Here is a 15,592-nt window from a genome sequence, read left to right on the forward strand (position 1 = left end):
GAAGGTTAAAGTTTTCATTCTTCATTAGGTTTATTCTTAGATACTTTTTGAAGCTATTCTAAATGGAATCTGTTCATAATCTCTTCTGTATGTTTTTGGTGTATAGAAAGGCAAGTTGGTTCTGTATTCTGCCACGTTGTTGACTTTTTTTTTTTTTTAATTGTTCTTTTTGGATTTTTGAGACAGGGTTTCTCCATGCAGCCTTGCTCTGTAGTCCAGGCTGGCCTCCATCTTATAGAGAGACCCACTTGACTCTGCCTCCTGAGCACTGGGGTTACAGGCACCACTGCCAGGCGACGTTGTTGACTTTTATGTCTTTTATCAATGGCTGTTCCGTTCAGTTCTCAAAGTATATTTTGGCTGCATTTCTTTCATACAGTTTTTACGTAAATAACACTTTCTTAGAGGTTTTGAGTTTTTGTTCCACTGTCTTTTGTCTTTCATTACTGCTGTTAAGAAGTCTTCTGTCAGACTTGGAAGCTTATAGAAGTAGCTGCATTTTTATATTTTGTAGTTTCACTGTGATGTCTGTAGCTGTCTCTAGTGAAATCCTGCTTGCCTTTGTTGTGGTTTCTCACTATGAAGTTTTGTGTCTCATCAGTTTTGAGAAAGGTTTTAATTCTTTTTAGAATATTATTTTCTTCCTTTCCCATTATACACACTCCTCTCTTTTGGTCTAATCTTTTAGAATTCTCAGTATGTTTATGTTACTGTGCTGGCTACTTTTTGTTAACTTCACTCAAACTAGAGTCCCCCTGGAAGAAGGAACCTGTATGGAGGAACTGCCTCTTTCAAATGGCCCTTCCTGTAGGTGTGTGTTTGTAGGATATTTTCCTGGTTACTGATGATGTGGGAGAGCTGGGGTGCAGCTCAGTGTGGGTGGTGCTGCTCCTGGGCATTAGGGTCTGTGTTCTATAAGAAAGGTAGCTGAGCAAGCCAGAGGACTCAAGCCAGTAAGCAGCACTTGTTCTCCCGTCTTTGCTTTTGTTCCTGTCTGCAGGCTCCTGTGTCTAGCCTCAGCCCTGGATTTTCTTCAGTGTTGGAACATAACCTGTATGGTTTAACAAGCTCTCTCATCTGCAAGTGGCTTTTGTTTAGTGTTTAATCACAGCAACAGAGAAACAGACTAGGACAGTTAACGTGGTATATTTTATTTTTCTTAACCTTTTCCCCTCCTCTCCCTCCTCTTCTCACTCTTTGTTTCCCTTACCTTCCCTCCTCTTTTTGTCCCTATCTTTCTTTCTCTCCTCTTCTCTCTGTCTGTTTCCTCCTTTATCCCTTTCTCTTTCTCCTTTCCCTTCCCTCTCCTTTCCTTTCCTTCCCGTTTCTCTCCTCCCCTCCCTTTCCCTTTTTCTCTCCCTCTCCATTTCCCTTCCCCTTATCCTTTAGCTTCTTTCTTCTCTTCTTCTGTCTCTGTCTTTCATCTTCCTGTGCTTCCTTAACATTGATGTCTTTATGGCTATCCCAGTTTACTATATCTCATGTCTGTTATATATGCTCTGTATAGTCTTCCTGCCTGCTTGCCTCCTTTCCTTCAGTCCAGTTCATTTTTAATTCGTGATTCTAATCACAAACTCTTGTGTATTTTGAAATGACTGAAAAGTGTTATGTGTAGAAGCATGAGTGTGTGTTGTATTTCATTACCTTTGTGCTTTAACTCATAACATTTTGGTGTAATATGAACATTATTTAAAATAATTATGAATAAAATTAAACTGCTTTATGATAGGTTAGGTTTATATTTTAGAATGATAAAATTATTTCTTATGACTACTTCAAAGCGTTAAATATACTGAATATTGTGAATAAAAATAGATTTTTTGAAGTGATACCTTGTACAAATAATTATAAAAATCTAACACTAACTTAAAGCATTGCTTCTTACCTTTGGGGAAATGAGGAAGATAGGTGATGAGGATGTGTTGTACTGTTAGCTCTGCCTGTCAGGCTTGTATCACAGAACATCTTTCCATAGTGAGCACCTCACTTTTTCTTCTGTGTTCTTATATAAACTTTGTGTTGGCTTTTAATGATTGGTATCTGAAAAACGTCAAAACATTGATTCTCAGTTGTAGGCTCCTTGTCATAGATTAATCAAGATTGAACATCTGTGGTACAGCATTTCCTTCACTTTTTGTTTGTTGATTTAAAACAAAAAACCAAACCAAAACAACAACAACAACAAAACAACCTCTCCTGAAGGGCCCTTGGGACAGATGGCCCCTCACTGTTGATGGTTCGATTACCATGATCACCCACAGCTTCAGAGGAGTGCGAAGAAAAGAAATTGCTTTCTTTGTCAAGGTGTTTTCAATTCAATTCTCACCCATTAGCCCTGTTTGGTTAAGTTTTGAATTACTATATCAGGTGATTGATGAGGGTTTTCATTTTATCATAATAGGTCTTGTTTAAAAGGAACAGAGGTAGCGAAATGATATACCTAATATGTTATGTGGTGGATTATATTTTCTTAAGGTTCTTTGAAGTTGTGTTTCCATTGCCCACTTGGAATTTGCTAGAATATAAGCAAAAAGAGCATCCCCATTTTGAGTTATGATGCTAATTTTAGATCATTCTAGAAGCAACATTTAGAAAAGCTATAATTAAACTATTGTTTGTATGGTTGGAGTTTCAAAAGCACCGAAAATGTTTTATAGGAGAAAGTTGATTATCTAGGTGACTATTTAGAATGAGATCAGTAGCAAGGGGATGTTGAATTAGACTTTGTATGATAATTGCTTATGTACATTTTAAGATTGTGAAAAAAATGAGTACATTTAAAAAATTTCCTTTAAATATATATATTACCCATGTAAAGTAACAAATACAAGTGTGACCTGTTTTTACAACTCGTTATATAAAACATACTGATAATGCCTTAATTTCTCTGTAATTATATGTATGATTTAAACTTACATTATTAAACAATTATTTTTATTATTGACATAGTGAAATGGCGTTGATTAATAGCCTTTCCTAGATTTCTTTACATTCAGGGGCTGCTTATAGGAAGTCTGTAGAATTTAGACTTTCTTTTCATGAACAATTTAATATTTGGTTTAATATTTGGTTTGCTGAAAATATTTTCTCTTAAAGACAATAATAAAATAATCCCACCTGTGACATTATGTTAAGCCACAGCCCTGTGAGTTGGCAAAGATTGCTCGTGTTTGTACAGTGCAGCAGAGCAACAGCAGATGCAAAGACACCTGTGCTGGAACCCAGCTGCAGCAGTGTTGGCTGTGGAGACAAAGGACCACAGCTGCAGAGCTGCATGAAGAAAAAGGACTAGTGAGGGCACCCTTTCATTCAGAAAATTTTAAGAGTCTGTGGACATAGCACGAACCTTTTCTTGAAAGTACATTAAATGATGGAAACAGAAGCCTTGCTTCTTGTGTCTATAGATGTCGTCTATGTTTATTTTTGCTTTTGTTACTCAGATGGAACTAACAATTTAAAGTGCATGAAATAAATCATCCCAAGAAAGCATAACAAAAAAGTATTTTCTTACATATCTAAGAGTGTGAAGTACAAAAAGCTCCCTCTTGATAATGCAGATAGTGGGATACCTGTACATTGACATATGGGATGGGGGATAACATATGTGTGTATGTGTATATGTGTATAACTGTAAGATAATTCGGATAGTGGGATAGCTGTGCATTGACATATGGGATGGGGGATACTAACGTGTGTGCATGTGTATAACTGTAAGAATGTTGTCCTCCGCAGTTACTTCTGAGATGACACAGCCGCAAATGCCATGAAACATTTCAATTTTGATGTGGTTCTTTTCACTGGGACCTGGAAATAGGATTATGATGTTAGTATTTATTATCATGAAAGACTTTTCAAAACATTTGGTAGTGTTTTTCTTACTGAATTATTTCCTGATGTAATTGCTGTCAATGATCGTGGTTTTCCTAGTTCTGTGAATACACACATGTATATATAAGGGAGATTCTAGGGCTTGGAGAGAGAGAACTCTGAGACTGAAACCACTTGCTTCACAATCAGGAGTGTTGGAGTTTGGATTTCAGCCCCAACATAACAAGCTGGGCGCCCTGCAGACACCACTTAACTCCAGCTCTGTGGGAACTGACACCCTCTTCTGGCTTCTATTTGTATATACACACATAAATAAATGTTATTTAAAAATAAAGAGGATTCTGAATTACTGAAGTAGCTTGGAGTATTTATAGCTAACAAGTATTAACTTTCTTTATGCTACTCTTTAAGATGGATGTGGTCTGGTATTAGTTCTCAGGGTGAAATTCTTGTAGTATGAGCAGGATCAGTTAAGTTAAGTACCACATGGAGCTTGTTAGACCCACGTATGCTAGATTAGCAGTTCTGTGTGTGAGATCTAGCAATCTGAGTTGCAGTAAGAGCTTTCCTGACACTTCTGTTGTACAATGATGTTGAGAAGACTTCTCACAAGATCCTTAAGAAGTTAATGAAATTTTGTATATATGATATGTCTTCAAATATGTATTTTAATTGTCACAGTATTTGCATATGTTCTTTTTGGGCACCTGTGACATCTCAGTGGATGTATTCAATGTGTTATGATCAAACCTTGGTAACTGGCATGTCTGTCACCTCTCATGTGTTAACTTTAAAATAATTTGTATAATCACACGATTGTATTTTATTGAGATTGAATCTTCTCTAATTTGGATTTTCAAAATGAATTTCTTTTATTTTCAATATTGTTTATGTTCTTAAAATGTGTGAAATTACGTAGCTCATAATAGTTTTCTTTTTTTGAGTGGGTGTGTGACTCGCAACTTTGCATTATGAGTGATATGCTTTCATCAGTCCTATAAGATATGCTTTGCTGTTGTGCGTGCTGCATTTGCAAGGTATTGATTGTTATGGTCTCTGGAGCTTCAGCAAGGTCCTAAATAACTTGTGGGATGTTTTCTTAAATCCTTTGCATCAGGTTGGATATAAAATTATAGCAATTATGAGTTTGAAACACTTTGGCAGATCTGACAGAAATTATAATTTTAACTTTGGTTATCGAAGCAAATGCTTTTAAATATGTTTACACAATAGTGCAAGAAGGACATTTATGTGACACACTTGGGTAGACAAGGTGGCTGTTCTTTGGTTTAACCCCGAGTTGGGGAGGTAGATTGAGTATGTAGATGTCAGCACCTTCAATGGTGTCAGAAGGCATCATAACACCAGTGAGTAGAGTCAGCATGCCTCCTGCCACAGCTTGTCATTTTACACATGCTTCCGTTTATCTTACTTCTTAGTCATTCAGTTTCAAATAGTCATAGTTTTGAAAGTATGCATTTTAAAATGCATTTGTATATTTTGGTAAAAGATCAGTATTGATGGATTTAACTGAAAGAGATCACTTCTTTTTTTTTAACATTAGTATGTGATAACTAATTTATAGTTATAACTACTCACATATTGAAGTTTTCTTTTCATCAGTTAATGCTGACAGGAACCTTAATGTTGACTGAATCTATGTGATATCTGTTGGCTATTGATGATGATGAGAAGTTCCACTTTGTTGGCCTTCAATGCCAAATTAAAGTGTCACCTAAACTGAATACTTAATATTACCTGAACAACTGATTCATGTCTCCTGTTCAGTTTGCTTCAGAGAGCTTCCTATGGCATGAGGGTGGGGGAGGAACCAAAAGTTTTTATACTCCAGTTTTAAATCCTCCACACTTATTTTTCAAATTTACTAGAAATTGTGCTTCTCTGCTTCCTCTTCCTGTAACAGCAGAAATAACTTTCGATTCTCTTCAAGCTCTGGGTCCTTGTCCTGATTAGGATTCCACTCCCACTGCCTTCTTAGGGATCTCAGCTCATTGTTCCTGTCAGCATGCACAAACACATACTGCTATCAAAGAAAAGGGCATCTAGCTGAACCTTCCATCTCTTTTTTCATCTTGTACAGCCTTGGTTACTTAGTTCCTTTGCTTGGACGCAAGCCTCCTGCCTGGTGCTCATCCCACAAGTTCTCTGTCTGCCTTTCCATTCCCTGCTCTCTTACAATGGCCGTGCCTCTGTAAATGTGGCTGCCATTATGCAGCCATCACCTATTGTGGCTTGCAGCACTTGTGAGTTTTGTTTTCATTACTCATCTCTAAGGGTATGCCGCTTCTCTTGATGACCAAGCATGGCAGCTGTGCTGTCCTTTCTGCCTTTTCTTTCTTCTTTGGTTGCTGCTACTTCTCTTCCCAATTCAGCTTATCCCTTCAAACTCTCTCCCTGCTATGCAATATTCTTGATATGTTAAAATTTGTATACTTATACAAGGGATACTAGGCTTTCTTTTATTTTTCAAGATATCATAGATATTGTTTTTCCAGCTTAGACTATTCTCTGTTGCCCAGAACATCCATTGGGTTATTTGGATCCATTGGATTTTATATAATATCTTTCCTAGTTAGAAGTACTATAGCTATGTAACACCATGAGATTCCATGACCAAAAGCAAGTTGCAGAGGAAAGAGTCCATTGGCTTACATTCCACATCACAGTCTGTCATTGAAGGGAGGCAGGACAGAAACCCAAACAGGGCAGGAACCTGGATGCAGGGGCTTATTCAGAGATTAAAAAGGGGTACTGTTTACTGATTTGCTCCTTATGGCTTCCTCAGTCTGCTTTCTCATAGAACCCAGGACCACCAGCTCAGGGATGGCACTAACCAAAATGGGCTGGGCCCTCCTCCACCAATCACTAATTATGAAAATGTCTATAAGCTTGCCTACAGCCTGATCTTATGGAGGCATGTACACACACACACACACACACACACACACACACACACACACACACACATATATGTATATATATATACACATATATAATTTTATTTATTTTTATTTACTTTATATTCTTATTGTGGCCCAATACCTTCTCCTTTCCTATGGCTGTCCTCTCTCTTTCCCCCTTCCCCTTTTCCTCAGAAAAGGGTAGCTCCCTTTCCCATCCACCTCAGCACATCAAATTTCATCAGGACTGAGCATGTCCTCTTCCCCTGTGGCCTGGCAAGGCAGTCCCGGCCAGAGGGAAATTATCAAAAAGCTTGGCAAGTGAGTTCATGTCTGATGTAGTCCCCACTTCCCTTACTAGATGACCCACATAAGGCCTAAGCTGCTCATCGGCTACATGGGGGCCTAGGTCCAGTTCCTGCATGGTCCTTCATTGATGTTTCAGTCTCATTAAGCCCCTCTGGGCCCTGGTTAGTTGGCTCTGTTGATCTTCTTATGGAGCTCCTGTCACCTCCAGATCTTTTTCTCTTTCCTCCCACTTTTCCACAAGATGTCCTACATATCACACAATGTTTGGCTGTGAGTTTTAGCATCTGTTTTGAGGAGCTGCTGGGTAGAGCCTTTCAGAGGACAACTCTGTCAGGCTCCTGTCTGCAAGTTTAGCAGAGTATCATTCATAGTGTCAGGGTTGGCACTCTCCAATAGGGTGGATCTTTGGTTGTGCCAGGTATTGGTTGGGTGTTTCCTCAGTCTGAGCTCTATTTGCTTTATCTTTATCCCCGCACATCTTGTAGGCAGGGTAAAATTTGGGACGAAGTTTTTGTAGGTGGGTTGGTGTTTTCTTTCTCCATCCTCTTAACTCTCTGTGCCCCCTCTCCCACCTTGTTCCATCCCTTTAGTCACTTCCTCTGTCTATACTTTTTTAAATTAAATTATTTTTTTTATTAATTACAGTTAATTCATTTTGTATTCCAGCTGTAGCCCCCTCCCTCATTCCCTTCCAATTACTCCTTCCCTCCCTTATCTCCTCCAATGCCCCTCTCCAAGTTCACTGATAGGGGAGGTCCTCCTCCCCTTCCATCTGACTCTAGCTTATCAGGTCTCATCAGGACTGGCTGTGTTGTTCTCCTCTGTGGCCTGGCAAGGCTGCTCCCCCCTCAGGGGGAGGTGATCAAAGAGTCACCCCCTGAGTCCATGTCAGAGACAGTCCCTGTTCCCCTTACTAGGGCACCCACTTGGAAACTGAGCTACCATGGGCTACATCTGAGCAGGGGTTCTAGGTTATATCCATGAATGGTCCTTGGTTGGAGTGTCAGTCTCAGAAAAGACCACTGTGTCTTGGTTCTGTTGCTCTCCTTGTGGACCCTTCAGGTCTTACTCTCTCCTCCTTCTTTCGTAAGATTCCCTGCACTCTGCCCAAAGTTTGGTTATGAGTCTCAGCATCTGCTTTGATACACTGCTGGGTAGAGTCTTACAGAGGCAGTCTGTGGTAGGCTCCTGTCCTCTTGCCTGTTTTCTCCTACTTCCAATGTCCATCCCATTTGTCTTTTTGAGTGAGGATTGATCATCTTACCCTGGGTCCTCCTTGCTCAGCTTCTTTAGGTGTGCAGATTTTAGTATGTTTATCCTATATTATATGTCTAATATCTACTTTTAAGTGAGTATATACCATGTGTGTCTTTCTGCTTCAGGGATAACTCACTCAGGATGATCTTTTCTAGTTCCTACAATTTGCCTGCAAATTTCATGATTTCTTTGTTTTTAATTGCTGAGTAGTTTTCCATTGTGTAAATGTACCACAATTTCTGTGTCCATTCCTCAGTTGAGGGACATCTGGGTTGTTTCTGGATTCTGGCTATTACAAATAAAGCTGCTATGAACATGGCTGAGCAAATGTCCTTGTTGTGTACTTGAGCATCTTTTGGATATATGGCTAGGAGTGGGATAGCTGGATCTTGAGGAAGCACTATTCCTAATTGTCTGAGAAAGCGCCAGATTGATTTCCAAAGTGGTTGTACCAGTTTGCATTCCCACCAGCAATGGAGAAGGGTTCCCCTTTCTCCACACCTCTTTCATTCTATCTCTGCGTCTGAGCAAGATTTATGCATCCTTTGGATCCTCTATGTTACTTATCTTCTTTGGGTCTGTGCCTCATAGTATGCTTATCCTGTACTATGTGGCTAAAATCTACTTATAAGTGAGTACAAAACATGTGTGTCTTTCTGGGTCTGGGTTATCTCACTCAGGGTGATCTTTTCTAGCTCCATGCATTTGTCTGCAAATTTCCTGATTTCTTTGTTTTTTAAATGTGCTGCAATTTCTGTATTCATTCTTCAGTTGAGGGACATGTATGTTGTTTCCAGATTCTGGCTATTGTGAATAAAGATACTAACCAAATAGTTGAGCAAGTGTCCTTGTTGTATGGTGTAGCATCTTTTGGGTTTATACCCAAAAGATATACAAAGTTATATAGCTGGGTCTTGAGGTAAAGCTATTCCCAATTTTCTGAGAAAGCACCAGATTGATTTCCAAAGTTGTTGTATAAGTTTACACTCACCAAAAAGAGGCGTGTTCCCTTTTCTCTATACCCTTACCAGCATGTGCTGTTGCTTGAGATTTTGGTTTTAGCCAGTCTGATCGTTTAAGATGGAATCTCAGAGTTGTTTTGATTTGCATTTGTCTGTTGACTAAGGAAGTTGAACATTCCCTTAAGTGTTTCTCAGCCATTCCTCTGTTGAGAACTCTCTGTTTAGTTCTGTGCCCCATTTTTTAATTGGCTTATTTTGTTTGTTGGTGTCGTTGTTTTGAGTTCATTATATATTTTTGGATATTAGCCCTTTGTCAGATGTAGGATTGGTGAAGATCTTTTTATTATCTGTAGACTGTTGTTTCCTTCTATTGACAGTATCCTTTGTCTTACAGAAGCTTTTCAGCTTCAGGAGGTCCCATTTATTTATTGCTGATCTTAGAACCTGAGCTCTTGGTGTTCTGTTTAGGAAGTTGACTCCTGTGCCAATGAGTATGAAACTCTTTCCCACTTTACTTTAGAGTATCTGGTGTTATATTGAGGTCTTTGATCCACTTGGATTTGAGTTTTGTTCAGGAAGATAAATATGGATCTATTTGGATTTTTTTTCTACATGCAGGCATCCAGTTAGGCCAGCACCATTTGTTGAAAATGCTGTCTTTTCCCCCACTGCTCGTTTTGGCTCCTTTGTCAAAAATCAAGTGACCATAGATATGTAGTTATTTCTGGGTCTTCGATTCAATTCCGTTGATCAACCAGTCTATATCTATGCCAGTACCATGCAGCTTTTATTACTATTGCTCTATAGTATAGCTTGAGATATAGGGATGGAGATACTTCCATAAGTTCTTTTATTGTATAGGATTCTTTTAGCTATTCAGTTTTGTTTGTTTGTTTTTCCATATGAATTTGAGAATTGTTCTTTCACGATCTATAAAGAACTGTATTGTTATTTTGATGGGCGATTGCACTGAATCTGTAGATTGCTTTTTGTAAGATTTACTATGTTAATCCTACCCATCTACAATCATGGGTGATCTTTCCATCTTTTGATACCTTCTTCAGTTTCTTTCTTCAGAGACTTGAAGTTCTTGTCATACAGCTCTTTCACTTGCTTGGTTAGGATTACACCAAGATACTTTATATTTGTGGCTGTTGTGAAGGGGTATTTTCCCTAATTTCTTTTTTAGTCCGTTTGTCATTTGTGTACAGGAGGGCTACTGATTTTTTTTTTAATTAAACTTGTATCTAGCCACTTTGCTAAAGCTGTTTATCAACTATAGGAGTTCTCTGGTGAAATTTTTGGGGTCACTTACATATACTCTCATATTATCTGCAAATAGTAATACTTTGACTTTTTCCTTCCTAATTTGTGTCTCATTGATCTTCATTTGTTGTCTTAATACTTTAGGTAGAACTCCAGGTACTAGGTTGAAGAGGTATGCAGAAAGTGGGAAGCCTTGTCTTATCCCTGATTTTAGTGGAATTTCTTTGAGTTTTTCTCCCTGTAATTTGATTTTGGCAATCAGCTTGCTGTATATCATTTTTCATTATGTTTAGGTATGGACCTTGTATCCCTGATCTCTCCAAGACTTTCAGTGTGAAGGGATGTTGGATTTTGTCAAAGGCTTTTCCTGTACCTAATGAGATGATCATGTGATTTTTTTTTTCTTTGAGTTTGTTTATATGGTGGATTATGCTAATGAATATCAGTACCTTGAACCATCGCCGCCTCCCTGGGATAAAGCATGTACCAGCATATTCTGCCTATATATGTGTTCTCTTTAATGTTTCTCTTTACAGTAAATGGCAGGGACGTTGTTTTAACTTCACTATGGTATCTCCATAGGTGAACAGGTAAAAAAAAAAAATCACACGTTTTCAAAAAAGTACTAATTTTTATTAAATAATATTCATTTTTCCAACAGACATTCCTTTTTTAGCATTTCTTGAATTTATCAAGTGAGAGGATCTTCAGATTGAGTTGAATTTTCGTGTAGTAGTATTGTTGCTTAACAGAATGCTTTGCGCAAACCTTAGGTAGATTCTGTCCGTCAATGCTGTGGAGAATCAGAAGGCAAGGGCTTTAGTTTTGAATGAAATAGGAGGAACTTAGATGGGCCACAAAGATATTTATTATTGGAAAATATCTGAGGTAAGTTCTTTACTCTCAGCCAAGAACGCTGCAGTCTTAATTACCCAGCTGTAAATGAGGCAGAGAGGTTCTCCTGCTTTGACCTCAACTCCTCGTACATAAACTTCATTCCACAATGGAAGTAAAACAATCATTAAAAAAATCTATAATCTAAGAGGTTGAGAAATGGCTCAGCAGTTAAGAGCGCTGGCTGTTTTTGCAGAGGATCCTTGTTTGGATCCCAACACTTACCAGGTAACTCACAACTGTCTATAATTCCAGTTTCAGGGAATTCATTGCTCTCTTCTGACATACATACATGCAGACAAAACATTATACACATAAAGTAAAATAAGTAATCAAAAAAACAAATTAGTACTCAAGCAAAGTACATATATTTTACATTCTATTTTTCTAGAAGTATGTAGTGTCTAAACTCTGGTTTTCTAAATGCATGAAGAAACTATATATTTAATTTGAATTCCCCAGAATCAAAGATATTGTATTCATTTATGGCAATTAGAAAGTTATTTATCCTATAGTTTAGTACAATCCACACAAGTATCTTCAGATATTTTTGTTTTTTATTACGATCTAGAAAATATGAAATGTCAAATCATGGGATTTGTCTTATTTTTATATTTCAAAAATTGTAAGTTAAAAACACTTGTGCTCATATACAAACAGTAGTTTATTGCTATCTACAAGGTTACTGACGTAAACAAAATTTGTGTACTTATGTTGTAATTATGTGAGAATGAATTTCCGTGATTTTCCTGTCAGCAGCCATGTTTCTAGGTAGGATGGACCTTCCCTGGGTGCAGTGGCTGCAGGGAGCAGTGTCCCCGCACTGCTGCACAGCCCGGCCAGCAGTTCTCGGCCCTTCACCCGGAAGATCGGCATAAAATTAGGTTGAGGATCTGGAGTAATCCTCAGGGAAGAAAAAATGCAACCTTTGTTTGAAGTGGCAAAATCGGATTATTTTTCTCAGGTCTTTTGTTCCTTTGCAGTACTCTAAAAGGTTGCTACAAATATGTAGCTGGACTGTAACCCATAAGCAGTAACTAAATTAATCCACTTCAAATGTGGGTGCACATGATTCTAATACAGTTCTGCATGCTGCTAAAGATGAGATTTATTTAATGAAAGTAAATAGGATATCTTCCACTAGATGTTTAATCCCACAGACCTTTCCATACTGTCATTTGTTTCACGTCTATGAAAGCGTAGTATGTAGAAAAAGATGAACGAACAAGGGTGTGTGAATAAGTGAGGCAGTGAAGGCATGCTTAGCTAAGTGTGGCCAACTGGAAAACCAGCTGCAAGGGCTGTGCAGCAGGTAAATGTCCCAGCTCACACTCAGGCCTAGGAAGCCTGCTTATGCTTTGAAATGGCAACTACTGTGAAGTTGTGGTTGACAAGAGGGATCAGCTGTTAAGCACTGAAGCCCTTTCTATGCCTGTGACTGGCCTGCTTTTGTGTGATGATTTGTTTTTATTGCCAATGATTTACTGTCATACTTTATTTACAAAGATTCTCCTGTATACTTTTGCTTTATGAGATTCAAATCATAACAGCCTCAGTTTTGGTAAAAAGCACCATATAAATCTACACAATTTGGAAATGTAATTATCTACAGGATCTGCAAGATAATTCTGCCTGAGGATTTTCATTCGATCTTGGGGGTGTTTTTCACCTTAACTACAGAAATGTAGACATTTGGTTAATGTGGATGAGGACAAACCATCTGATGTTGCCTTCATAAATTTCTACTGTATGGTTTTATGCAAGATGTTTTATGTGGCTTATGTGGAAGATTTTCATTCCTTAATTATTAAGTTAAAATTCTTGTGGAAGCATGCTTTGTTTGAAAGTTAAGATCTTAAAAAAAAAGCACTCTATTAAACATACAGGAAGAAAAACTAGAGGAGCTGGTGCTGGCTGTCTATTGATTGGGGAATTAACGCTTAAGATATGTCACAACCTGGTTTTATTTTAAAAAACACACTGGTGGTAGTTATGAAATGGAGTTGTTCACTGATTGTATACACAGAGGAGAGAGTCTCTGGGCCACCGATTCCTTTTACTTGTGATGGAGTTTAGACTTTGTCAGACTGGCATCATATGTTAATTTTATCATGGGGTTTCAGCAGCCTAATCCATTGTTAGTTACCCTTTAAAACTCGTTTGAAATATTCAGCTTTGTTTTTGGGCAGAATTAAGTGTATGGTCAAAATATTTATTAGTACTAATTTAAAGCCAACAATGCTATCCTTTACCCCCTTTAAAAAGGGGGATTTAGACATGTGAAAATAAACAACCTGTACAAATATTTATAAAGTTGTTGATTTATTGTACTGCATCTAGATATTCATACACATACAAATCACATTGTATTTCTTGAAGCGTATTACAAAATCAAATTGACTTTAAATGAGCCGTCTTTAACCTACCCAGCAGCTTGCCTATTACTTAAATATTACTTTAGATTTTAAATATGAGAGTTTAAAAGTGATATAAAGCAAACATGATTATTAACATCATACATTCTTAACTGAAATTTAAAGTGGAATTTTAAAGTAATATTCTTTGGTGTAGTCTCTAAGGCTGTGTTTGATTATTATTAACTACTATTTATATATTTTTATTTTCAATCCAAAGCTAGCATTTTTAAAAGTAGTTAAGTCGAGACTATATTGTTCAGAACCTTGGAATCTGAGGTATGCAAATAAACAGATTACTAAAAGGAATGAGTTTTAGTAACTTGATTAAGTTAGGATTTTATTATACTCTCTTTCTAAGGTTATTTAACCCCAAATGTCAAACATTTAATTTGATAAAAATAGAGAAATGAACTTAAAATTGTGTTAAAAAATCAGAATTGATCATTATAAGAATATTAACAAAATTGTTGCCTTAAACATCTTCCTAAGTTATTTTTTAACAATGTATGTCAATTGTTTACAGATCCGGTGGTATTGTGGAAATTCCCAGAGGACTTTGGAGACCAGGTTGGGAACATAACTTAAAAACATTTTAAGTTGAAACATTACATTCTTACTATGAACTGCTGATACTGTATATGAATAGCTGCAATTATTTTTTCTTGATCAACGCTGAAAAGGAAAAAGTATGGAGAATATATGGAAGAATTTTTAGAAGTGACCAAGTGGGTGAGTTAAGAAACACTTGTATTGAGAAATCATAGCAGCTGCATGTTTATGGTCTCAGTATAGTTTTACACATCCACCTATGGGATATATATTTGGGGACAATAAATAACCCTCAGTCAAAAAAACTTGATATTATTAATTCTTCATTAAATATATTCATTATTTCTATCTATTTAGAAATAAGTGTAAGTACTGTGAATAAATATTTTTTTTTTGTCACAGTAATTCCCCAATCACATTTAGGAGTTGAATTGGGACTATTTCCTTATTTCTAAATGATTTTTATCACTTAATTTTCTTAGATAGCTAAAACATCAGAAGGAAACTGCAGGATGAATTTTTTTGGTTGGCATTTTACAGTTTCTCTAGTTCTTTAAATATTTACTATGATCAAAATGATGAACTACTTAAATGTATGTGTATAGAAAAAGATTTTAAAATTTTATATTGTGGGAATATCATTTTAGGGGTGAATTATAGTTTACACTATTTTTTTGATAAAAACAAATCAGATAGGTATTCCCTGGATACCTATTCATTTGTCTAAAAAGAAGTGAGATTAATATAGTCTTATCATTGGTAAGATGATAACTTCACCAGCTCATACTTTAAGTTCTCAGGTATGATTCCCAAAAAGTAAATCTCGTAAAAGATATCTTTAAAGACATTCATTCAAAAATAGTATGCATGATTTTGAATGTTTTGAAAGGATAATTTTCTAGATGAGAATGTCAATCTGATAGTTGATGTGTATGAGCCAATTATAGAGGCGAGGCGTGTTATATCCTGATTGTGTCTATTGCCCTTGACCATGAGGGTATGTCTTCTCAAGTTGCTTTTAGCTTTCAGTGAACAGTGGATTTATAAATATCATAAATATTTTTAAGTAAGGCCCCACAGTGAAGGGGTGACTTTGAAATAGGAAGCTAAGCTGAGTGTGTTCTAATCCTGCAATGATTTTGGACTCATTTTACCAGTCTGAAGTGCTTGTTTTTTCATCTTTTTAGTT

General features: G+C 37.0%; 1 protein-coding gene across 3 annotated transcripts in view; it reads left to right on the forward strand.

The window, feature by feature from the left end:
* Window positions 1-15,592, forward strand: part of Dennd1b (DENN domain containing 1B) — a 235,996-nt gene that overhangs the window by 44,594 nt on the left and 175,810 nt on the right. For all 3 annotated transcript variants that reach the window (XM_060364394.1, XM_021649456.2, XM_021649457.2), the window contains exon 3: window positions 14,378-14,421. In XM_060364394.1, coding sequence (XP_060220377.1) covers window positions 14,378-14,421 — 44 coding nt within the window. The remainder of the gene's footprint in view (window positions 1-14,377; window positions 14,422-15,592) is intronic.

Source organism: Meriones unguiculatus, chromosome 11 (genome assembly GCF_030254825.1).
Source record: "Meriones unguiculatus strain TT.TT164.6M chromosome 11, Bangor_MerUng_6.1, whole genome shotgun sequence".
In the NCBI taxonomy this organism is placed as follows: domain Eukaryota; kingdom Metazoa; phylum Chordata; class Mammalia; order Rodentia; family Muridae; genus Meriones; species Meriones unguiculatus.